Genomic DNA, 25,705 nt, shown 5'->3' on the forward strand with positions numbered 1-25,705 from the left:
CATACATACATAATGAGTGAGTGAGTGAGTATGGTTTTACGCCGCTTTTAGCAATAATCCAGCAATATCACGGCGGGGGACACCAGAAATGGGCTTCACACATTGTACCCATGTGGGAATCGAACCCGGGTCTTCGGCGTGACGAGCGAACGCTTTAACCACTAGGCTACCCGACCGCCCCTACATACATAATGAGTAATGTCAATTATATACCTTTCTGTATTTCTCCTCTTTCTTTTCTGCCTTATAATGTATAACTTAAATAATCAAATAAATACGCATAGATTAAATCTACAGGGGGCGGTCATTCTGCGATCATGTGTCCCAAATCCTTTCCATGAGAATACACCATGTTAAAAGTAAAAAAAATAACTTCACGAAAACAGTTTCAGTAGTCAACACCTTGTCTAGCATTCAATATTCGTTCCTTTCGAGTGTCAAGTCACTTGTTTGACGAAGGAACAAACGCTTCACTCCGGTGCATCATACTACTGCATCATACTACTGCATCATACTACTGCATACATACATACATACATACATACATACATTACATACATACATACATACATACATACATACATACATACATACATACATACATACATACATACATACATACATACATACATTCATCTTCAACATAATTTACATGATCATTAGTAGGATTGGCGTGACAATATTTACAAGTCCTATCCAACAGTGGGGTAGGTGGCTTGACGTAGCGGCCGGTCTCAACATGTAAAGGTAAAATACCACATCGAAAGGATGCTAAAAGTCTTCGATGATCTCTAAAACGTACATGACATAAATAAGGCTCAGCAGTAGGTGATGATTTGTACATTCTGTATGTGCGTAATTTATTGCCATTTGGATTATTCTTGTCATTCCAAAGCGCAGTATACCACATATCACAATCTTCAGCAGTTAAGAAACACTTTACACGGTCAACACACTGTTTAATGCTGTATCCACAATAAGGTAAATATGACAAATTATAGTGAGCTAAAATGTTTACGATTTTTTTATCCCAGGATTGTGATCGGATTTTGGACCAATTATGAATGATAAGAGGGAGATGATGGGCCTGCATATTCTGAATTCTAAAATATAATCTAAAGCATTCAACGTGCTGTGACACTTTCACAGAACACCAGCCCATGTCCCCCCTAATAGCAGTAACTGGGGCATTTTTTCTTACGCCTAGAAACAAACGACAAGCCTTATTTTGAATTATTTCTACTTCCTTATACTTATTCAAACCCCAAATGGCAGCACCATAAAATGGAACAGGTTCTACAAGAGCTTTATAAAGCTTGTTAAATACTTCGTAAGACATGCCACCCGCGTGTTTAAACTTTGAATACAACGCAGAAAGAGCTCTGCTAGCCGATTTACACAGTACCTGGACTGTTTTGTGCATATCTAAATGCTCATCACTTTGCCAGCAGGCTGGGGAGATTAGCCTGTTCTGATTATCTGAGCTCATTGATGACTTAGCTGTGACCCACTGTAAGCCAAACTTAACTAATGAAGTGAACTGTGTTCAGCTTTACAGATATTAAGCAAAATTATATTGTCTTGAAAATTTGTACATCAGTACATAAATGTAATTTTTAATTAATAATTAATACAAACCTATACTTCTACATACATTTTTGTGTGTTATATCTACCTAGACAGGCTGTAGTCTGGCTATAGTCAGTCGGTGAAAGTGAAACCGTCTATAGTGTTAACCCCCATTGTTGTAGGGATTATCACGGGCTACTGATTTTTAAACTAGAACAATAGCTGCTGGCAAAGTGAGAACACCCCTCTAAAAAGTCAAATGTTGCTCTGGAGTGACGATACCCATTGAACCATATACAGTCGAACCCATTTAATTGGCATGTACCGATATATATCCCATCTACTGATTAAAACACTTATTCTGAACACGTATCACATGCAGTATACTGCATTTCAAGTGTTGTGAATGAGGTACAGTCGACAATCAGTATAAGTATATCAACAGGATTTTTCGTAAATATTGTCTAATCGCTAAGCAATAAATATTATAGATGGACATGGGTTTAGAATTGGATTTGGTTTGATGTAAAATGTTTTGCTGTGGACCACTTTTTTTTCTTAATAATCGTACAATATACAATCTACTAACACATTCACATACATATGTACAGTGGGGGCGGTCGGGTAGCCTAGTGGTTAAAGCGTTCGCTCGTCACGCCGAAGACCCGGGTTCTATTTTCTTCAAACTTTTTTTATTCTCAAGTTATATGGTTCAGAGATTTGGGATCTCGAAAAATATCACATCTTGGAAAAAATTCACTTAACTGCATGTAAACGATTCTTAAATGTTGGCAAATCTACCCCAAATTGTATGGTGTATGGTGAATGTGGAAGACATCCCTTATATATTTGTTCTTATGTACGCGGTCTAAAATATTGGTTAAAGATTACAGAAATGTCACCTGATCGTATTCCACGTAAATGTTATGAAATGCTGAAATACCGCGACAATGTTGGTTATATAACATGGGTCACTAAAATCAGACAACTTTTATTTCTTCATGGATTTGGATATGTTTGGATTTACCAAGGTGTTGGAGATAAGATAGCATTTCTTAGTGTATTTAAACAAGTTGCATCTGATATGTTTATCCAAGAATGGAGAGCTACATTGGCAAATAGTTCAAGATACGACCTTTATAAAACATTTAAATCCTGCTTATCTCCAGAACAGTACTTAACAGAAATAACAGACAGAAATCTTAGAGTGTGTTTTACACGTTTTAGATTAGGTTTGAACAATTTGGCATGTAATACGGGTCGTTTTTCCTCAGTATAAATAAATATGCGTTTTTGTTCTTTTCGGCCCACATTTATTGAAAACGAATACCATTTTATGCTTATCTGTCCGTGTTATGAATCGCTCAGAACAAAACATTTCCAAGGTTTACCCCAAAACATCAGTACACTAATCAAGCTCCTCCGTTTTGATGAAATATCTAACGAGCAACAAAAAAATACTATCCTATACATTAATTATGGTTTACGGCTTCGCAACCGTCTTTGTACAAATGATGTTTAAATTATATAAATAATTATTCTTGAGGTTATTTGCCTTTATTAATCAAATGCTTTAATCTCTTCTTGTTGTGTTGTGATGCGATTTATTTTTCACAAAATTGTACACTTGCACATCTCTGTGCATATACGACTGCATGTTTATACTTGTACATGTACAAACTTGTATATATATATAATATTAAATGAAAATCATGATGATGATTTCCGACATATTGGAATATGGCTAAAAGCGGCGTAAAGCCATACTCACTCAACCACTCTACCTTAGGCAAACACCTCATGGTGGGTTTGTAACGAAAACACGGGCCAGGGTGCACTCGTCAGTTGTCTTATAGGTCAAGAGTAAGATCTTCCGGACGACCAATGCACTGGAGAAATGTGGATTGCGTAGAGGTTCTACGTGGTCTGGCCTTAAGAATATGATCAACACTTTTAGAAACTATATACATGTAAACCAGCGCGAGCGGGACAGTTTGGAACTAGAAGTAAAAACACTAAATACATGTAAGGAAGAGCTCATGATAAAACGTTATGGACCCGAGGACGGACTTGTGTTTTCATTTCAAGACGTATCAGGTAGAATTTCTACGATTGATATAAGTTCGGTACCGCTTCCTAGCTGTAACATTAACTTAACGCCTTTTTACACATTTTTGATAGGGCGCGACGTGATATATTTTGACCTTGAAAAATGTCGTGTTGTCGCCCTGTGGTAAAATAAGAAAAGGTTTATTCAAAGAGCAACAATGCGACAACACGTCAATGTGACAAATGACATATTTCCCTTCCATGATTCCATACTTTTGTTATAGTGCAAACCATTTCAATACTTTTATTTAAAATTGTGCAAACCATTTCAATACTTTTATTTAACATTTCATTAATGTGCTGAAATGTGTCTATAGGAATGTATTTCTGTCTTCATATTCCGATATATAATAATATAAATAATAATAATATAATACAATAACGTTACTTTGTATGTGTAATGATGTTAACTACATTAGGCCTCTCAAAACCCTCTCGGTATTATGGTACTTGTCTTCATTTTTTGGGTATTGTATTTTACTCTATTTTTGTATTGCCTGGGGGAGTCCGCAATGTAACTGAAGGGGGTAAGCTTAAAATAGCATAAATCACTGGCACTTCAGGTTGTTTTGATAACACTGAAGGCAAAATGCACTGTAGGAACAGAACAATACAGAATAGAACAGAAGTGTATTACTCATGAATCACGTATTGTGATATAGAGCATACAATATACATATTTATATTTACAGACGTGTATCAGTGTGCTTAAACATAAAGTAATTACAAACATAGTATGTACAGTAATTGAATTATTACTTAAAAAGTTGTAAACCATCCTTTAAGTATTTCGCCAGCTTTATAACAAGAGGTTTGTAGGAGCAAACCATAAGCTGGTTAAAGTTTTCAATAGTGGGATACTTACAATAATAATTCGGGAGATATTTATTTCTTAATTCATGAAGTGATGGACATTGTAGAAGAAAGTGGAATTCGTCTCCAATATAACTGTTGCATAATGTACATAACCTGTGATCTTTATTAACATTGAACCATCTTCCCTTTTCAATTGGTAATCTGTGATTAGCTGTTCTAAATTTGACTATCCACTTCGCTAAGTTGTATGGTAATGATAATAAATATTCCTCAAGGCGAGGCTTATCTTTGAACTTTGTGTAGTATTTACCCTCGGAGGATAAAGTCGCAAATTCATTCCATTTTTGATAAAAGTTATCTAACAATATGGCTTTAGTATTTGCCTTTAACCAAGTTAAACTGGGGAAGGACTGGGTTTCCCAAATCCAATTCAAACCAACCTTATACAAAATATCTCTTACTGTTGTTAACCATCCAAAATGTATATTATTTGTGGAATTAATATGAAAAAGAAGTCGATACATTCTACTGGACAGTTTTTCAGAATTTAATATGATCTTTCCCTCAAAATGCAATCATTCTGACTTTTATTTGAATTTCTAGAGGATACCTTCCAAGCTCACCGTAAACCATGTAGTCAGGCGTGGATTGCTTTAATCTTAAGATAAATTTGCAAAATTTTAAGTGAACACGTTCTATGATTGTTACACTCTCATATCCCCAAATTTCAGCTGCATATAGAAGAATCGGTTGTACTAACTGGTCGAAGAGTTTAAGTTGACAATCAATTGGAATATCCAGCAATCGTGTCTTTCTGAAGATAGCGTACATTGCTTTTGAAGCTTGGTCTGATAATGTCTTTCATCGCTTTACTAAATCTACCAGTGTTACTAAAAATTATACCAAGATACGAAAATTCTTTCACAATATCTAACAGACTTTGTTGAAAATAAAATTGTTAATTTCTAGTATTGTGGCGTTTGGAAAAGACTATTACTTTTGTTTTTGAAATATTTACCTTTAGTTTCCATAATTCACAATACTCTTCAAAAGCATTAAGTGCTCTTTGCAATTCACATGCTGATTCATCAAGCAATACTGTGTCATCAGCATATAACAACATAAAGAGCTTTACATATAAACTTAACTGCAAATCGAACTTTTCGCTGACGTATTTTAAACCGGATACATCTTTAATTTCAAGGAACGTTTCTAGATCATTTAAGAAAAGGGTAAACAGGAAAGGTGACAAGTTTTCACCCTGTCTCACGCCAATCTTACAAAAAAATAAAGAAGAGTTATTTCCTTCCAGGGAAACATATGATTTTATACCTTGATACATATTATTTATAACATTAAAACACTTCCCACCAAGATTTGAGTTTAACATTTTGAACCATAGACTGTTTCTATCAATAGTATCAAAGGCTTTAATAAAATCAAGAAAAGCACAGTATAATTTCTTGTTCTGGTTTAAGTACAGTTCAATTAAGAGTTTTAATACAAAAATATTGTCAAGGGTTGAGTATTTCTTCCTGAAGCCGGCTTGGTTTTCCTTCATAAGATTGATTGAGTCCGAGAAAGCTTGGAGGCGATCGGAGATTATTGAGGTGAATAACTTGCCGAGGCAGCTTACTATCGTTATGCCCCTATAGTTACCAGGGTTCGCTTGGGTCACCTTTGTTTTTATATATGGGCTTTATTTCACCAATTAACCACCTGTCGGGAACAAAGCCGGTGTCCAGGATTGCATTAAACAGTTTAGTATGGACATGTAACATTTTGTCTACAGACGCTTTGATATACTCATTGTATACACAATCTAATCGACTGGCCTTATTGTTTTTCAGCTTGTTAAGCAGAGCGTACTTCGTCCTCGGTTATTTGGACATCTAATTGTGCATGAATTAGTGAAGTGTCAATATAATTTACATTGTCATCATTAGGAACATCATTCAAGTTCTTAAAATGTTCATATAAACTGTTCAGATCAATACATTTGTTACATTTATGTTTCTTATCAAATGATTTTAATAGTGGCCAAAACGTTTTCTTTGTTTCTCGCAGCTTTATTTTACATTCATTTTTTGTATTTTTTAAGAGATGCTTTAACAGTTTTATTATGGTTTTTACTTGCTACATTAAAATTATTTTTACTTTGAACTGTTTTAGATTTCCCATAAAGACGTTTGCGTTTGTGATATTCTTTACAGGCCGCCTTACAGTCCGCGTTGAACCAAGCTTTGTTACGTTTATTTAATTGCTTTACACTTGTAGTGCCAAAGGTAGATTGTGCTGCAGAAACAAGACTTTGTGCAATATTATTTACAGCGATATTTACACCATCTACTGTACTATTTTCTGCTAGAAGATCTAGGCATTGACTTATCTCATGTGCACATTCATCTCTTTTCAGGAATCCATCGTTTCACCTTAGGTGATTTTGATGTATTGTTGCGCTCGTTGGTATCAACATTATTATTACACTTGTACACGAGAGTGTGAAACACAAACCACAGTGAACATCAGACATGACTCCATCATAATCTAGCACCTTAAAGTTATCGAGTATTGAAAATGTTTCAGGGGAGACTAGGCAGTAATCAACTACACTTGAATTTTTGCAGGTGAACTTCCCGATGCACTTGTCTGCCCCATTTCTACCATTGACAATGAACAAGTTGTTGTTTTTACACAACGATAAAAGCTTATGACCATGCGAGTTAACAACTTTATCCATAGAAGTTATTTCTATAGATGAGTTATGATGAGATAGTACATCAAGATCTTGTTTCAAAATATCATCTGCCAGGTTATTTTCTATGAGGTATTTGTCAATTACGATATAATCATGTAGGTCTTTCGTTCTCGAGTTGAAATCTCCAGTTAAACTTACATATTTAGACATGTTCATTATATCAACGATATCTTGCTCTAGTTTGTCGAATAATTCAGTGTGATAATACTTACTATTCTCAGGTGGCATGTATACACATCCTAATATAACATCATCAGTCTCGCTTAAGAGCGACTTCGATATTTTGCACCATAGTGCAATATCACATATTTTACTTAACGGTGTCACGTGTTTACTTATAGTGTCCTTTACTGCAATTAATATCCCTCCTGATCCTCCAGTTGTATGATGGTTCCCTCGATTATTTGTATAGACTTGATATCCTGGTATATTTACATCGTCTAGGTTCGTGAGTTTAGTTTCTGTGAAGCACAGTATATCATGATCACTTATGTTGTTAAGAAAATCTGGATTTAGGAGTCGAGTTCGAATTCCACAGACATTACGCGATAGGACCTTAAGCTTACAGTGGTCACATGCATGCCCGTGATTGTCCTATGTTTTAAACATATTTTATTGACATATATGGTCAACGGGATTGGGCAAAAGTTATCCAACTTAGGTGGCCCTTACCCTACTCTATATGTACAGACATTGATTATACATATATATACACATATACATACACACATGCATATACATACGTATACAGAAATACAAACATATACACATAATCATATATACACACAATCATACATACTCATACATACATACATACACATACTCAGATACATATACACTTATTACAAAGAGAAGTAACAAAGAGAAATATATTTACACAAGAACATAAACATAATGTTTGCAAGAGTAACATAGATAGTCATGCATAAGAATTGTCTATAGACACAGTTTACTTGTATGTACACATTAATCCAAAATACATGCAAAACTACATATATAATTACACAATCATACATACACTTATGTACATGTACACATATGCATACCTACACACACTACATGTACATACATACACATATACCCTTGAATACGCATGCATACATATATATACATACACCTATTAACACACATACACCAGGATATATATACCCGTAAACATTATGTTTACAGAAGGAGGCAGAGATACACATGTATTCATATACATGCATGCAGTTTATTCACTGATGGCGTAATTAATAATAAATGGTCGCAGAGCGATATTCTGTATTAATGATAAAGGGTTACTCGAATCTATTAGTCGACAGTATATATTTTTGAACGCTGTTGAAGATGAGGTTATTGTGACTTTCAGATAGGGATACATCACCGTAGAGAATATTTTGTATTGTACATGTAGTTCCAGCTTTTATAATGTTAGCGAACATGATATTTCTGGGAATAGTGTAATTGGGACATTCAAGAAAAAAGTGTATGTTGTTTTCACATGGGTTTCCACAAGAGCAGGACAAAGTATCAGATAAATTTACTTTAAAGAGGTCTGCATTTAGGGAACTGCAAGAATGCCTTAGGCGTGTATGTAAAATATTAGCTCTACGGTTGCCGATTGAGAAGTATGGAGGTGGAGCTGTAATGGTTGTTTTAATCATGTGTTTAAAATTTGATAATGATGTTGCACTTCTGTACTCAGGGGGTAACTCATTCCATAATTTGATTGAAGAAGGTATAAATGATTGTTGGTATGTGACTGTTCGTGCTTGCGGCGAATTCAGATTATTCTGATTTCGTAACTCATATCTACTAAAAGTTGATACTTTGGGTGGTAACATGTCATGTAAATACGATGGGCATAGGTTATTAACAATACTGTAGATTGTGCAGAGTTTTTTATTTGACCTCCTATAAGATAGTGATTCCCATCCTGTCTCAAAATATAAACTCGATCTTGAGGAGAATTTAGGGAGACCTGTTACTATGCGAGCAGCTTCGAGTTGAATCATTTCAAGTTTTTCGGAATTTTCATGACTGCAGTTGTCCCATACCTCTGAAACATATTCTAATATAGGCCTTATGAAAACAAGATATACTTTGGACAGGGTTTGTCTATCAAGTAAATATTTAACGGTTCTTAACGAACAAATCATTTTGGAAGCTGAGCGGCAAATGTTATCAACGTGAGTTGTCCACTTCATATCATGGGAGAGAGTAACGCCCAGATGTTTGTGCGAGATAGATGCGCTTAGTGCGGTTTTGTTATAAATGATATCTGCAGTGCGGTTTTTACAATGAGTGAACAGAATAAATGTTGTTTTGTCCGGGTTAAACTTAACCAGCCATCTATTGGCCCAGGTATTGAGAAGCTATAGATCACTGTTTAATCTGTGTTCTATCATTTGTAAGTGAAGAGATGATGTACCAATGGAAGTATCGTCTGCAAAAAGGCGAGTGGAATTCACTAGATTATCAGCGAGATCGTTAATGTAGACCAGAAACAAAAAGGGACCTAATACCGAGCCCTGGGGGACACCGGCTCTGGTGAATTTCAAAGATGAAAAGCTGCCATTTACAAAAACCTTTTGTCTCCTCTGACTAATATAGTCTTCTAACCATAGTAATAGCTTGCCCGTTACACCGTATTTTTGTAATTTATGAAGTAATCCTTTATGCTAAACTCTGTCAAATGCTTTCGATATATCACAGAATACCATACAATAGTATTCGTGCTTGTCGACAGATGAGACAATATCATTATAAATTTCTATTAATTGTGAGGTAGTAGAATGTCCTGGTACAAAGCCGGATTGATATTTGTACAGGAGACTATTCATATTGAAATAGTTGCATAAGCGTTTAAAAACTAATCTCTCCTGTAGTTTTCCCAGAATAGATAACAAGCTAATTGGTCTGTAGTTCGAGGGTAATGCTTTGTCACCTTTCTTGTATAATGGCATGACGTGAGCAAGTTTCCAGTTTTCTGGAAAGATTGTTTCTTTTAAAGATCGATTGAAAATTATACATAATGGGATGGCAATACTGTCAGCCAAGGGTTTTAAAGTCTAGGGTTTATATTATCTGGTCCGCTTGATTTATTGCATGGTAGTGACTTTATGAGCTTATTTCTAATTGTCCTATGTAGGTGTTCCAGTCGGTCTCCTTGTGTCGGCTCGCAGTTCGTCTATTGTATGATCTCTTGCTAGGATCCTAGACTTGGATTGTAGGCGAATGTAGACGACGCCCTCTGTAAGGCTTCACTGGAGGGAAACGAAGCTTTTTTTAATTACACACATCAGGGTCTGGAACGAATGACCAATGCCGCATTTGGCGTTTCATTTAAGAATTGACTTCCACTTTTCCAATGAGCCAAAGGATTCTGGAACTCATGCTGCTGCTATTTCCACCAGTGTGGCAAGTATCCATGGCAATGGCAGCTAGGATGGAGGCCGTGACCGAATTAATACTCTCACTAGCGTTTCGGATACAGAGTCAACAAATTTCATAAAGGAATGGACGTTTCTAACTTGGAATGTGAGGGGTTTATACACCAAGCTGGGTGACAATGACTTTATGTCTGTCTTCAGTGATTTAGACTTTTTTTGTTTAACAGAGACCTGGTCAAAAAATGTAAATGACTTTGTTGACATTTTTCTTGGTTATCAGTGTTTTCAGTCTGTGAGAGAAAAGCGGAAGTGTTTAGGGCGTTATAGTGGAGGAGTGGCTATATATTTATCCCAGCTACTTGCAGTATTATTCCATAGAATACATTCTGAGTGGGCTGGCAGCGTCTGTCTCATTTCAGAGAAGCCGTTTTTTGATGGACACAAATATCTTGTATTATTTGGTGTGTACATACCCCCTGAGCAGTCGTCCAGTAATGATCAGGGCATTGAACTTTTGGATAGTATGCTATTTACATTAAAGTATGAATATACCAATATGGAAATAATACTGTGTGGTGACATGAATGCCAGGACTGGAATAGATACAGATATTATTGAAGATGACAGCATAGATTTCCTTCCACTGGATGAGAGTGTTTATACGCAGAACTGGCTTCGTCCTGCTAGAAGGTTGAATAAAGACACTATAATGAATAACTATGGAAAACAGCTATTAGATTTATGTAAAACCCAAGATATTATTATAGTTAATGGAAGATTTTCAGAAAGTTCGGGAGATTTTACATTTGTTGGCCCAACTGGATGTAGTACCCCAGACTATTTCTGTGTTAGTCATGGGCTTTTTCCATTTATTAGAAATTTTGAGGTATTGACTCGGACTGAGTCAGATCATCTACCATTGTTATTTTCTATCAGTGTTGAGTTTCCCCCAGCAGACATGTCGATTGTATCCTTTACCTCCCATGACAGGGACAATAAGGTCTGTACTGATCGTGTCAGGTATAGATGGAAACCAGAGCTGGCTTCTAGATATATACAGAATTTGACATCTGAACAGGTTTATATTAAACTAAATGATTTTTCTCAAAATATTTATGTTGATATTAATGCAGCAGTCATTGATTTGGTAGCGGTATTGAGTTGTTGTGGTTCAGAAATGAAGAGTAAGGCATTTATTTGTAAATTATATAAGCAGCCAGAGTGGTTTGATTTAGATTGTGTAAATGCTAAAAAGGTTAAGTATAGATTGTTAAATGATTTAAGAAGAACATCTACCAAGGAGGACTTTCTTCAGTATAAGCAAGCTCAGAGAAGTTTTAAAGCTTTATGTAATAAGAAACAAAAGTTGTGCAAACAAAAGGTCAGTGATAATCTGACCGAAGCAGCTGGTAATAAAGATATTAAGACATTTTGGGAAATTATTAAGAAATACACCAATAAACAAGCAACTTTTAATAAGATAGAGCCAGATATGTGGGTAAGCCACTTTAGTAAATTGTTGAACCAGGAAGTTTATGCTGGTAAGGAGAACATCTACCAAGGAGGACTTTCTTCAGTATAAGCAAGCTCAGTGAAGTTTTAAAGCTTTATGTAATAAGAAACAAAAGTTGTGCAAACAAAAGGTCAGTGATAATCTGACCGAAGCAGCTGGTAATAAAGATATTAAGACATTTTGGAAAATTATTAAGAAATACACCAATAAACAAGCAACTTTTAATAAGATAGAGCCAGATATGTGGGTAAGCCACTTTAATAAATTGTTGAACCAGGAAGTTTATGCTGATATGGAATTTTCTGAGACAGTTGTTGATGTTGTGTCAGTTCATGATGCTACAGATTGCCTTATGTGTACTAATAGTGATGATATATTGTCGGCAGATTTTACAGCATCTGAAGTAACTAGAGCTATAACAAATCTAAATTCAAACAAATCTCCAGGGGATGATGGTATCCCAAATGAGTTTTTTAAATGTGGTGTCAATACCTTAACCCCCTATTTAACTTTATTGTTTAATCAGATATTGAGAAACGGACAGTTTCCAGAAGCCTGGACATCTAGTATTATCATACCTTTGTTTAAAAAGGGCAGTGTAAGTGATCCCAATAATTTTCGTGGCATCTCTCTTTTGAATTCCATGAGTAAAATTGTTGTATCAATACTTAATTCTAGGTTGGAGTATTTTGTTGAATCTCATCAAATTATCGGTGAATACCAGGTAGGTTTCAGACGTGAACATTCCACCTGTGATAACATTTTTATTTTACAGTCTATGGCTCAGAAATTCATAACGCGCAAAAAGGGAAAATTTTACTGCGCATTCATAGATTTTCAGAAAGCCTTTGATAGAGTTAGTCATGATAAGTTATTATTTTTATTGTTACAAAATGGTATACATGGACAATTTTATAATGTTATCAAGAGTATGTATGATAATGTGAAATCTGCTGTTGTAGTTAATGGTGGTAGAAAATTATCAGAATATTTTTCTTGTACTATTGGTGTTCGCCAGGGATGTACATTAAGTCCCCTGCTGTTCTCCATATTCATTAAAGAGCTTGTTGATTATATTAGCAAGTCTTTTGATGATGGTATATTTATATCCGAAGAAATGTAGAATATTCTTGCTCTCCTTTTTGCTGATGATCTCATTCTTGTAGCAGACACCCCTCTTAGATTGCAAAAGCAATTAGATCAGCTTGCTGTTTATTGTTTTAAGTGGGGAATGGAGTTAAATATGGATAAGTCAAAAATAATAGTTTTTAAGAATGGAGGTAAACTTTCTAGATATGAGAATTGGACATATAATGGTGTTAAAATGGAAACTGTAAGTTTTTATAAATATTTGGGGTTGATGGTAACACCAAAGCTTGTTTGGACTAAAGCATGTAAAGTATTATCAGAGCAAGCTAGTAAAGCATTAATCCCAGTAAGGTCTTTGATAAGGAAATTTGATATTCCAGTGGAAAATTCATTTCAAATTTTTTGACAAGAAAATTATGCCAATTCTTACATATGGTAGTGAAATATGGGGTTTTATGGAGAGGGAGAGTATAGAAATTGTTCATAGAAAGTTTTGTAAATTTATTTTGAATATTTCTTATAAGTTACCAAATGCAGTAGCCTATGGAGAATGTGGCAGACGTCCACTTAAAGTTGTATATTATGTCAAATGTATAAAATATTGGTTACGGCTTATCGCCATGTCCAGAAGTAGGTACCCATATCAGTGTTATCAAATGCTAAGAAGTTGTTGTGATAGGAAACAACCTAATTGGGCCACTCGTGTTAGAAATGTATTATGTTTTTATGGTTTTGGAGTAGTATTTGTATCGCATGAAGTGGGAGATGAGCAGTTATTTCTAAACATATTTAAGCAAAGAGTGTTGGATTGTGCAACACAGGATTGGCATTCAGATGTGGAACAAAAGAAAGTGCTTGTTTTTTATTCCTCATTTAAATCTTTGTTAGAATGTGAAAAATATGTGGTTTGTATAAATGTACCTAAATTTAGAAGAGCGTTGTTAAAATTCAGAAGTGGTTTTAATTCATTTGGAATCCAGAATGTAAGAAAAGGTAAATGTGTTAAAGAGGATAAAGAAGCAATTTGGGTTTTTTGTAATGTTCTTGAGAATGAAAATCATATTATATTTCAATGTCCTAGGTATGAAGATAGCCGAAAGGTTTTTCTAGAGGAGTTGAGAAAAAAGAATAAATCATTTGTTACTATAAATATGTTGTGTACATCAGATCAAAGTGAGATTTTATATTATTTCTCCAGATTTCTATATACTATTTTCAGTATCAGAGGGGATGTCTAAAATTTTTACAGTTATGACTATTTGAAATGTTTCAGGGTTCACTGTACTAAGAAAAGAAAACAACTAACTGAAGCGTCTGGAAAATCTTAGTTTGTCAGATTTATATAACACTTTATATAATCCCATCATTGTCAGTATGCTATCTGTTTCTATATTTATATTGAGGTTTATTAGCTAATAGAGCGCATCCAAAATATATTGTAACTATGGGTCATGTGGCCTTCTTTACTGAATAAAATTCTGTCTAGACTGTCTGTCCGTCTGACTTCCACTTTGTGTAACTTTATTGGAGCATGAACCTTCATAGAGTGATGGCCAAACTGTACGAACGTCGGAGCGTTCACAAAGTGAAAGTCAATTCTTATAATTTATATATCACTATTTCATACCTTGCGGGATGTAACGCTAGATCTATACGTGTGACCTCTTGTTTACACCGAAGTTGTATCGCGGAATAAAATATTCCCCCCAAAAGAGGTCACACGAGCGTACGTATGCTCAAATTGCTTTTCAGGAGCATCTGTTTTAGTTTGTTTTCAAAAATGTATTCCAATAATATCCTCATTAGATGAGAAAGGTCTATTGAGAACTACCCCAGTAAGTCAGTCAAAATGGCCGACACGATAAACGTGGCGGGAGAGATTTCCGAAGTCGTTTATGAACCTGTGGCCATTTCAAGTGTTAGTCATGACTTATCAATTGGACGATCATTGAGAGGGGATTGTAACGATGCATCAATTAGATATTTAGGTACATTCATAGATTGCTGTGGACTGTCACAGCGAAAGTTTGGATGTGTATTTCATCGTTTTGTTTTCTTGGATATCATTGAACGGTCATGCAATCAAACTCTCCGACGTATCCCAATGTACGCTAAAGCGCTAAGTTCAAAATTAAAGGGTCTAAATGATGTATGTAATTCGTGTTAGGGAATTCCCAGGGATTTCCCAAAGGAATATGCAAGTAGTCCGTCAGTGTTTACGTCATTTTAAGAATGCATTCGCGTAAAACACGTATGAACGTCAAGTTTCGCGGTCATGTGTCCGACCTCTCGTCCAAAGGAAAAGCCGTATATCGTGTAAACTTCACATTAAAAAATATTTACTGTTATAACCAAATAAAACCCAACCAATTGTCCGATAGAGGTAACTGTGCACAGCGGAGGGATATGTTATCTCAAAAGACTGGGTAACATGGTTTGGTTTGACGTCTTGGCGCGTGTCTGAATTCCATTAACAGGTTTCATATCCTAAAACTGACTTCTCAGCAAGTCTCGGGGCACTGCACGCTACAGAAACTGGAGCAAGGCATGCCAGAGATACAAATCCTAATGCTCCTTAAAGGGGGACTTGGACAGGGGACATGGGACCAGCGCCATCTGATTGTTTTTGTTTGTTTGTTGTTTTACGCCGCACTCAGCAATATTCCAGCTATATGACGGCGGTCTGTAAATAATCGAGTCTGGACCAGACAATCCAGTGATTGACATCATGAGCATCGATCCATGATCAGCGAGCCTGACCACCCGATCCCGTCTACATCTGGCCCGTGTAATCAATACCTATGTTATTACATGAAGACGTGGCCCGTGAAGATCCGGAGTAGAATAGGTCTTCAGCAACCCATGCTTGCCGTAAAAGGCGACTATGCTTGTCGTAAAAGGCGACTAACGGGATCGGGTGGTCAGGCTCGCTGACTTGGTTGATGCATGTCATGGATCCCCATAGCGTGGATCGATGCTCATGATGTCAATCACTGGATTGTCTGGTCCAGACTCGATTATTCACAGACCGCCGTCATATAGCTGGAATATTGCTGAGTGCGGCGTAAAACAACAAACAAGCAAACATTAAGATGTACAGTAACGTGTGAATTGGAATTCCATTGATAACCCTAACATGCTATTTTAACCTTTCAGACTGCAATCAGAATGGAGAAAGATTTCTCCAAAGGTAAACTCCAGCGTGCTGTCCTTGTCCTGGCAATTGTAGGAGTAATCATCTTATTGACGGTCGCCAGAACATACCAGCCAGGGAGATTTTATCTGCCAGGGATGGAAACCTACAACAAACATGGTACATGTCCAGATGTACTCAAATATATGGTGGCAGGTTCATGGGCCACTCGTCCTATCACACAGAAAGAGGAAGATGAGATCGAAGCCTTTTTACTACAAGGCCTCTACGCTGTAAATGGCAGCAATAATTTCGAACTGATGGACAAAAGATGCGGGAACCTGGGCTACTATCCATGGAAGTCAAGCGAGAGAATGGCAGACTGGACAAGAGCACTGTGTAACCCCAGGGGAAGTAACCCTTGTTGCTATAACAACACGTGTCAGATGAAAACAGTCGAGGAATGTAACTGTACGGACTGCTATGACCTTCGACCTCAGTTACATGCTGAATATTCGAAATGGATTCCCAACGATGGCAGGTAATTTGGTAGAAATAATTAACCTAAAGCACTTATTTGTTGTTCCTTTCGAGTAAAATATTAATTCAAACTATTCTGTGTAGAATCTTGAGGAATGTCATACAGTGCTCTTCTCCGATGTTAACATGACTATAACTTAGACTTTAGTATGTTTGTCAATTACCGCGCCACTTGACGATGTCAGAGACCATATATATGGTCTCTGATGATGTATTCGTGAAATTGTATAAGCTCTTAGTCTTTCGTTTGGAGAATATCATATCACACTGCAAAATTGTTGCCCTCATGAAATATTCAAAGTGCTTTAATATAACGAAATGTCTGCAAAACGTTGGTTTCACAATTTTCGCAATCCTATAATTCAGGTGAGTTACAGGACGTTGTTGCTCTCTTTTCCCATGTATGGATTGTCCCAAAGGAAAGAAGACCCACGCAGTGAACGGTAGATTCTAAGATCAGCAACAGTGTTTGTCACAGCCACTGTGGCATCTGTTATGCAATTAATACAGACGCGCATACCATGTATAGGTGAGGTGAAATTGGGTTTAACGTCGCGTCCAAGATTATTGCACTTATATAGCGACGTGCATGTACCTGTGTGTGTTTGTGTGGCTGCTTGTACTAGTCCGGACTGATGCCGATTTATAGTGCTAGCTCACTGAGATACCATGCCGCAGTTTAACATGAATACCCCACTCAGACACAGTATACTGACTCCGAGACGACCAGTCCTTGTTTTAGCCCCTTAATGCCGAGCGCCAGACAGGGTAACAACAAGTACCATATTTTAATGTCTTTTGGTATGACGCGGTCGGGGATCGAACCCCGGACCTTCCGCTCTCCGGGCGGACGCTCTACCACTAGACCACGGAGGCGGTAAATAAAATAATAACAGCCATTGTGCAATGTAGATATAAACTGGTATAAAGACAAAAAAGAAAAACATTGAGAAATTTGTTTGCGTGGGAATTTGAAACATCTCGAATAAGGAAACATAAGGAAACATAAGAAAACAAAGCCAAATGAAAATTTAGAATAAGCTTAATCTGTATTACAATCATCGGATGATTGTCAAGGCAAACTGGATGTTGGTTGGTTGCTTTGTTGTTTAACGCCGCACTCGGCAATATTCCAGCTATATGACGGCGGTCTGTAAATAATCGAGCCTGGACCAAATAATCCAGTGATTAATATCATGAGCATCGATCAACGCAATGGGGATCGATGACATGCATCAACCAAGTCAGCGAGCCTGACCACCCGATCCCGTTAATCGCCTTTTACGACAAGCATAGTCGCCTTTTACGGCAAGCATGGGTTGCTGAAGACCTATTCTACCCCTGATCTTCACGGGTCAAACTGGATGTAGACACTGCAATGTTCATACAATCATAATTATAGTGATTGAAAATTGGTGTGGATATATTGTTTTAATTAATACGATGAAAAAAATCAGTTGTTATAAGAACCCTTGAATATGTCTATAAACTTATATATACATGTAGGGTCTTCTGTGTCTGATTAAAAAAAATAATTCTAATTTTTAAAATAAAAAAACAACATAACAATATATATTTTTATTTATCACATTGAAATATAATCATGGTAATATTTGGCGACAAACAGCCACCCTTCGTCCATAAAATCTTTTTTTATACAATATGCACTAATGAACCCTTACATAATAAATATCAGTGATAGATTTCAGTGATTTCCATTTCTTTATTTTGAACATTATATTATGATATCTAGTTGATCACTGAATTTATCAGTGCCTGTTGCTTTTACAATTTCTTGAAAACATTTCTCACTTCTCTCAGTTATATCCTGACCAATACTTACACGTGTCTCTTTCAAAATTCATAACATTTAGGCTACTGACAACTTTATGTTGCATAAGACCTCCACATTTCGCCTACCGCATCGCCTTACCGCTGTACTGAAAAGCACGCATGTGATGTAGCCTGCTTGTTGATCCTACAACCTAGATACTACAATCATCAACTCTTCCTTAGGGCAGGGGTCGAAGTTGGCAAAAGGACATGCATGACCTACATATACTTCATTAAGTGCCTTTTTTCTGCAGAAGTCTTAGTAACTCTAATACAGATAGCGGTTATATCATTTTCACATTTTTGTCAATCTTACATCGTATTCCACCAAGGATATCATATTTGGTTTATGTGCTGAAATGATGTTTTTGAAATATCTGTCACTGATATTGAAGGTCAAATTCACTGTCAATGTCAAAAGTGATAAACCATGAAGGGTTGAAGGTCAAGGCAATAGTGAAGGTCATTCATAAAGTATTTTTCCATTATCACTAAAATGCCAATTTCTGGAGATATTTGTGAAATATTATGCATGTAGTGTTATATGTTATATTATTTGAATACACATGTATGAGCAGTGGTTACAAGTCACAGTGACCTAATTTCAATGAGTAGCATAAGACATATTTCATTGTTACATATAGGTCTGCCTAGGGCCTTCATAAGTGGTTTAATTTCTGGATAGCACTTTGCAATTGTTTTTGAAAGAGGCGCAACTGATACTGAAGGTCAAATTAACTCTTAATGCCTTTCAGTAAAAAATGCTTCACAGTAACTGAGGAAGAGCTCTCTGTAGTGTCACCCTCAGAGTGAGGCAAATTGTGTTTCATAGTTCAATGAAGCTGGTATGTCTAGATATAACAAGTACTTGTACCGTTACAAATAATCATATTATATTCTCACCAGCACCAAAGGCCCAAGTGAGCACCCTGTCGATGACTTTATACTTTTACTCAGGACAAACTGGAAGTCTGATCATGAAATTTAAGAATATCATCATACATGTATTAGAACTGATGTGTGTTCATTAAATAGCTTAACATCTGAAAAGAAACATACATGAAATTGAAAAATTGTCTTCTCCAAAAGTCCATGCCCAGAGATCTCAGCTTTAAGGGTATATTTACAACTAAAATAACACAGAATATTACTACAGCTATCTGCTATGTCCAGGCTAACATTATTTACTAGAAAAACGACATCTAGAAACATTTCATCCGGATTCCTTCAGCAATCTTCAATTTTCTTGGTTAGTTTTAAACATATTTTTAGGTGTTAGTCAGAAAGAGGTTTCCGGTGGGGTATCCGGTGCCGGATCCTTGGACATCCAGATTGAGGTATCCGGTGCCGGATACCCGGATTCCAGGAGGCATGCTTTCCAGTGAGATGTCCAATGCCGGATACCACGGAGGTATCCGGAAGGGATCCGGAAAACGGATACTGCATTTTTGTGGCTGTGCAGTTTGCCTAAAGAATGTGTGGATCATGTATATAAGTCCCTTTTACACCACGCCGATTCCCCAAATTGTAATAAATGGATAACGTGATATATTCCTGCATCTGCCGAAACGAATGAGGTTTGACATAGGGTTTTCTGTGTCAAATGAAAACAAAACATGAATTCAAATCCATAAATTTGATTCATTGAGTATTGAATGTTTGTGGCGTCTTCATTTGTTCCAGAAGTTGATCTCTGCAATATAAAATAGCGTATATACAGTCTACTTATACTACATATAACATTTCACAAAAAAGTATTGTATTCATTAGTATAGAAAGTTTCAAAACTTGTTTAGTACTTAAACTGTATTTCAAAATCTAGAGACATGTCTGGGACTGTTGCAACACAGTAGTCCATTAATGGGCGCGTAAGCATATATTCATAGTTTATCCAAAAAGATAACATATATTGTATAATTGCCTAAAATTTAGGAAAAAATTATAAATTTAATATCCACATTTATAACGTCGGATCGAAAATATCTCAGGCAACATATATTAAGTAACAAAATTGTGAATTGAGTACCATAATATGTTTGTTTGTTGTTTTACGCTGCACTCAGCAATATTCCAGCTAAAGACGACGGTCTGTAAATAATCGAGTCTGGACCAGTCAAACCAGTGATTGACATCATGAGCACCGACCCACGCAATTGGGATACGATACCATGCATCAAGCAAGTGTGCGAGCCTGACCACCTACAATAAGAAACACATAACGTAATATGGTTTCCATATCATACTCCGATCTTAAAGGAATGGATTCTTGGCAGACAAACCAGTGATTAATATTATGAGCCACGTCCCACAACCTCGGTAGGAGTACAATTACCGTTCCTTTTGTCGCTCCATTGGCAGCTGCTAGTACAATCATGGCTTATTGGAGACCTATTCTAAAGAAATCCAAACGGGAATAGTCATGTTAAACAGGCATTTTCACTAAGTACGACTCAACTCGTCATCGCTGCGCGGTTTATAGCTACAGTGCGATCTCGTAGCGAGAATTGTAACCAGACTCGTGCGATCACCTTTTTCCCCTCTTATTGTCAAAAACCGCCTCCGTGGTCTTGTGGTAGAGCGTCCGCCCGGAGAGCGGAAGGTCCAGGGTTCGATCCCGGCCGCGTAATACAAAAAGACGTTAAAAGATTGTACTTGTTGTTACCCTGTCTGGCGCTCGGCATTAAGGGGCTAAAACAAGGACTGGTCGGCTCGGAGTCAGTATACTGTGTCTGAGTGGGGTATTCATGTTAAACTGCGGCATGGTATCTCTGTGAGCTAGCACTATAAATCGGCATCAGTCCGGACTAGTACAAGCAGCCACACACACACATACACGTGCATGCACGTCGCTATATAAGTGCAATAATCTTGGACGCGACGTTAAACCCCATTTCACCTCACCTCACCTTATTGTCAAAAAGTTTCAGAAAACCAAGTATCATATGAAATTTATTTGTTACTACATTTATTGAACATAATATAGTTCATTTTCGTTAAATATAATTCTGTCGTACAGTACATGGAAAAAATATTGAGATATATATGGTTGCAATCAATTTCAACGTATTTTTCATTGGTGCAAATTGGCTATATCTATCTCACCTTAATAATCCCAAAATATGATCCAACTCACTGACAATATAGATTATAATAACTTTTTACTATCGACTAGCTTATCACCACACCACCGAGGACCAATTACCGCAAATTAAACCAGACTTTACTTTTCAGTAGTCGCTCTCACGCCGCATAAAGTGCGCACCAAATTATTTGACTGTAATATTGCTATGACACTTTATGACAAAACAGTGGCTAACAAAACAAGTGAAGTTTTATCTTTCTCATATAAGCTTTGTTTGTCATTAGACTTTTAGTATGCAGGTTACTTCGTAAATAGATACTAGTATATATGTTTAAATATAATAAAACTAAGAGATTGTAGATCTGCAAATGGTTTCCTAAACATTATTTACAAAACAGTTTTGCGATGCCCAACGCTCAACGTTAATTTGCAGTGTAACATAATACTAGTGAGTGAGTGAGGTTTTACGCCGCTTTTAGCAATATTCCAGCAATATCACGGCGGGGGACACCAGAAATGGGCTTCACACATTGTACCCATGTCGGGAATCGAACCCGGGTCTTCGGCGTGACGAGCTAACGCTTTAACCACTAGGCTACCCGACCGCCCCAACATAATACTAACGTCATAGAGGAATGCTATTATGTTCTGGAGATTTTAGTATTAAGAGATGAAAATCAAAATGCCGAATATATAGGAAAGTAATGCATTACTGCCTTGGTATTCTGCCGAAGTCAAGTTGATTTTGATGAAGCAGTTCTATCCATGAAGAGGGCACGGGTGGCCCAGTCGTCTAAGGCGCCGGGATTCGCTGTGCAGAATTGCGTCCCTTCGGCACGCCAGAAACCTATGATTGTGGGTTCGAATCCGGTTCGCCACGATTATGTTTCTAGGTTTGTCAGCACCATACCCGTGCTCGTGGGTTTCACCGAAGTGGTAAACGTCTGAGACCTGCCTCACTTCGGGCTTTCCTCCCACATTAAGCTGACACGCCGCGATATAACTGGAATGTTAAAAGTGGCGTTAAACCCAACTCACTCACTCACCCTCTCACTTACTCTATTCCATGACTATGACAAGAAGCAAACTGTATAACGTTTCACCGACGTAGTTATAAAACGTTATGTGATGTCCGATGCACAACGTTTTCACAACGTAAATGTGCAACGTTGTTCTTACGTTATGAAATAACTTTGCATGGTGACGTAATAATAGCTTTAATTTGTGACAACGTTGTGTCACGACGTTACCAATTCACAACCTTTTCCACAACGTTGTGCCAACGTTGTGTGTTAGCTAGGAAAACCCTCTCCATGTTCACAAGAATTCCCTGCTACTCAGTAATACACATATTGTGTTTAAACATGGATTGACTACAGACTAAAAACCATCCACTGTAACATTTTAATATTTGCCTACAACTAGAAATGGACATAGGGAACCCCGATGCTTCGTGGACCAGTTAGGGTCTAGTGGTAGAGCGCCCGCCCGGAGAGCGGAAGATCCGTGGTTTGATCCCCGGCCGCGTCATACCGAAAGACGTTAAAATAATGTACTTGTTGTTACCCTGTCTGGCGCTCGGCATTAATGGGCTAATGCAAGGAGTGGTCGACTCGGTGTCAGTAAACTGTGTCTGAGTGAGGTAACGCGGCATGATATCTCAGTGAGCTAGCACTATAAATCGGCATCAGTCCGGACTTGTACAAGCAGCCACACACACACTCTCTCACACACACTCTCTCTCTCTCTCACACACACACACACACACACACACACACACACACACACACACACACACACACACACACACACACACACACATGCATGCATGTCGTTATATAAGTGCAATAATCTTGGACGCGACGCTCAACGCAATTTCACCTCACCTCACCTCACCTCACCTCACCTCACCTCACCTGATGCTCCGTAATACAGAAATAATCAGGATCTATTCTTTTCAGATGTCAAGTAAAAACATTCTCACCCAACGCTGCCTGTGAGCTCCTCCGGGGAGGCACCTACCACTTTTACGGCGACTCCATCGTCAGAATGGTGTTTCTGGCCCTCATCATCATACTCAAGGGAGACAATCAATATGGAGGACTTCGCCCCGATACACCTACTGGTATGCAAACCTTTTCTTTCCGGGGATTCCAGTCATTGATAAGGAGAAACGAGATTGTACCCTGATGGTGCCTTTATTCAATATTGATGAATTAGAACTTACCAGATTTGTTTATACGTTATCAAGTGTATATTTAGATTGGAAACAACCAACACTGTGACTTTCATATTTCATAAAAAAATAACATTTGGTTAGGAGAAATAAACTGAGCATAGGACAGTTTAAAGTCTAGCAAAAGATGGATGAGTATGGCTTTACGCCGCTTTTAGCAATACTCCAGAAATATCATGGCGGGGGACACCAGAAATGGGCTTCACACATTGTACCCATGTCGGGAATCGAACCCGAGTCCTAGGCGTGACGACCGAACGCTTTAACCACAAGTCTACCCGACCGCCCCTCTAGCAAAAGAAGTCAACCTGACACGTATTTGTTTCTTTACAGACATAAAGAAAAGATGTTCTGGGATGTATGTATTTCCAACCCGTAACTGTCGAGCGTATTTGGACTACACGCCGACACTCTGCAACGGGACGGTAACAGTGCTGTTCCGTCATTATCCGTCCAGTAACGACGTTCCTAAGATGATACAAGATGTCAAACCAGTTCTTGGAAAACCAAAGTCTATCATCTTTTTTGGCGCTGGCTCATGGCAACAATTTGATCCGCGGCCTATGAAGAAATATTCCTTAGCTGTAATCTCCTTACTTAAGAATGAAACTTGGCCAAAGTTGATATGGTCAGGTTTTCATTATTTTGGCCTTTTTCATCGGCGGTTTCACCCATCATCAGACAATGCTCACGTTGAAGTCTTTAACAGATATATGGAGGACCTGGTGGGAGGGTTCAATGTCTCTGTGTTTGATACCTTCAACATGACTAAAGGAGTCAGGAGCGTGGATGGCGTGCACTACGGCCCTGGGGTCAACTTCGTTAAAGCTCAGATATTCTTGAATTATGTTTTGGAATTACAGCGTCACGAAAAATGGACTTGACACAAATGTTGTATGCATGTAAGCATTCGAGTCTCGAGTTATAAGAAGCTATTTATTTATGAAGTTTTCTCCATGGTTGGAGAAAGAGATTATTTTGTCATGGTTCAGTAAATCACATTCAGGTTATCTCCCAAAACCCCTACATCCCATTTCCCCTACAACCCAGTTCCCCTACAATTAGTTAAAACAACACGCGGCATTTACCTGTCTGGTATTATGAACTCACCTAAAGGAGAGATTAAGGTCTGGAGTAGAGGTAGTAGAAATGAAAGGGGTAGAGCTTTAGGGGACTAGGAGAATTTTTTTTTTTTTTAAATAATGTAAGTGTAATGAAAGATGCCTATATGATGAGAAGACAATTTTAAAAAATTACAAAAATAACAATAGGAAGAAACAATTATTACACTGAGATGGACGATTTACAGTTGAGATGGCTAGGTTTAGTATATAGATACTTGAATCTGACTAACATGACATCAACATGTCTGGGCTTCGCTATGTTGAGTTTGTTATGTCACAGAGAGGAAAGCCCCAAGTCCTATTTGATGGTTATCTTCACACTAAGAACGTCGAGAGACTGACTTGCGTACACTGGAAGTGTGTCAAGTCCACATGTAGAGGAAGACTCACGACAGTAGGAACCGTGATAAGGAATGCTACAGAGGACACGTGGGTTGACGCAACGGACACCACACCAGATGTACCGAGAGCTGTCGCCTTCAACGACTACATCGTCACTACCTGGGTCGACCACGGAGCACGATTCCCC

General features: G+C 37.4%; 1 protein-coding gene across 1 annotated transcript in view; it reads left to right on the forward strand.

Annotated features, from left to right (window-relative positions):
- LOC124115231 overlaps nucleotides 1–25,129 on the forward strand; it is a 30,734-nt gene extending 5,605 nt beyond the window's left edge. The window contains exons 2-4 of the mRNA XM_046476145.2: nucleotides 16,385–16,902; nucleotides 23,778–23,941; nucleotides 24,386–25,129. Coding sequence (XP_046332101.2) covers nucleotides 16,397–16,902; nucleotides 23,778–23,941; nucleotides 24,386–24,936 — 1,221 coding nt within the window. The 5' untranslated portion in view covers nucleotides 16,385–16,396 and the 3' untranslated portion in view covers nucleotides 24,937–25,129. The remainder of the gene's footprint in view (nucleotides 1–16,384; nucleotides 16,903–23,777; nucleotides 23,942–24,385) is intronic.
- The last annotated feature ends 576 nt before the right edge of the window (nucleotides 25,130–25,705 follow it).

This window comes from Haliotis rufescens, unplaced genomic scaffold (assembly GCF_023055435.1).
Source record: "Haliotis rufescens isolate VD_foot unplaced genomic scaffold, xgHalRufe1.0.p SCAF_14, whole genome shotgun sequence".
NCBI classification, from domain to species: Eukaryota; Metazoa; Mollusca; class Gastropoda; order Lepetellida; family Haliotidae; genus Haliotis; species Haliotis rufescens.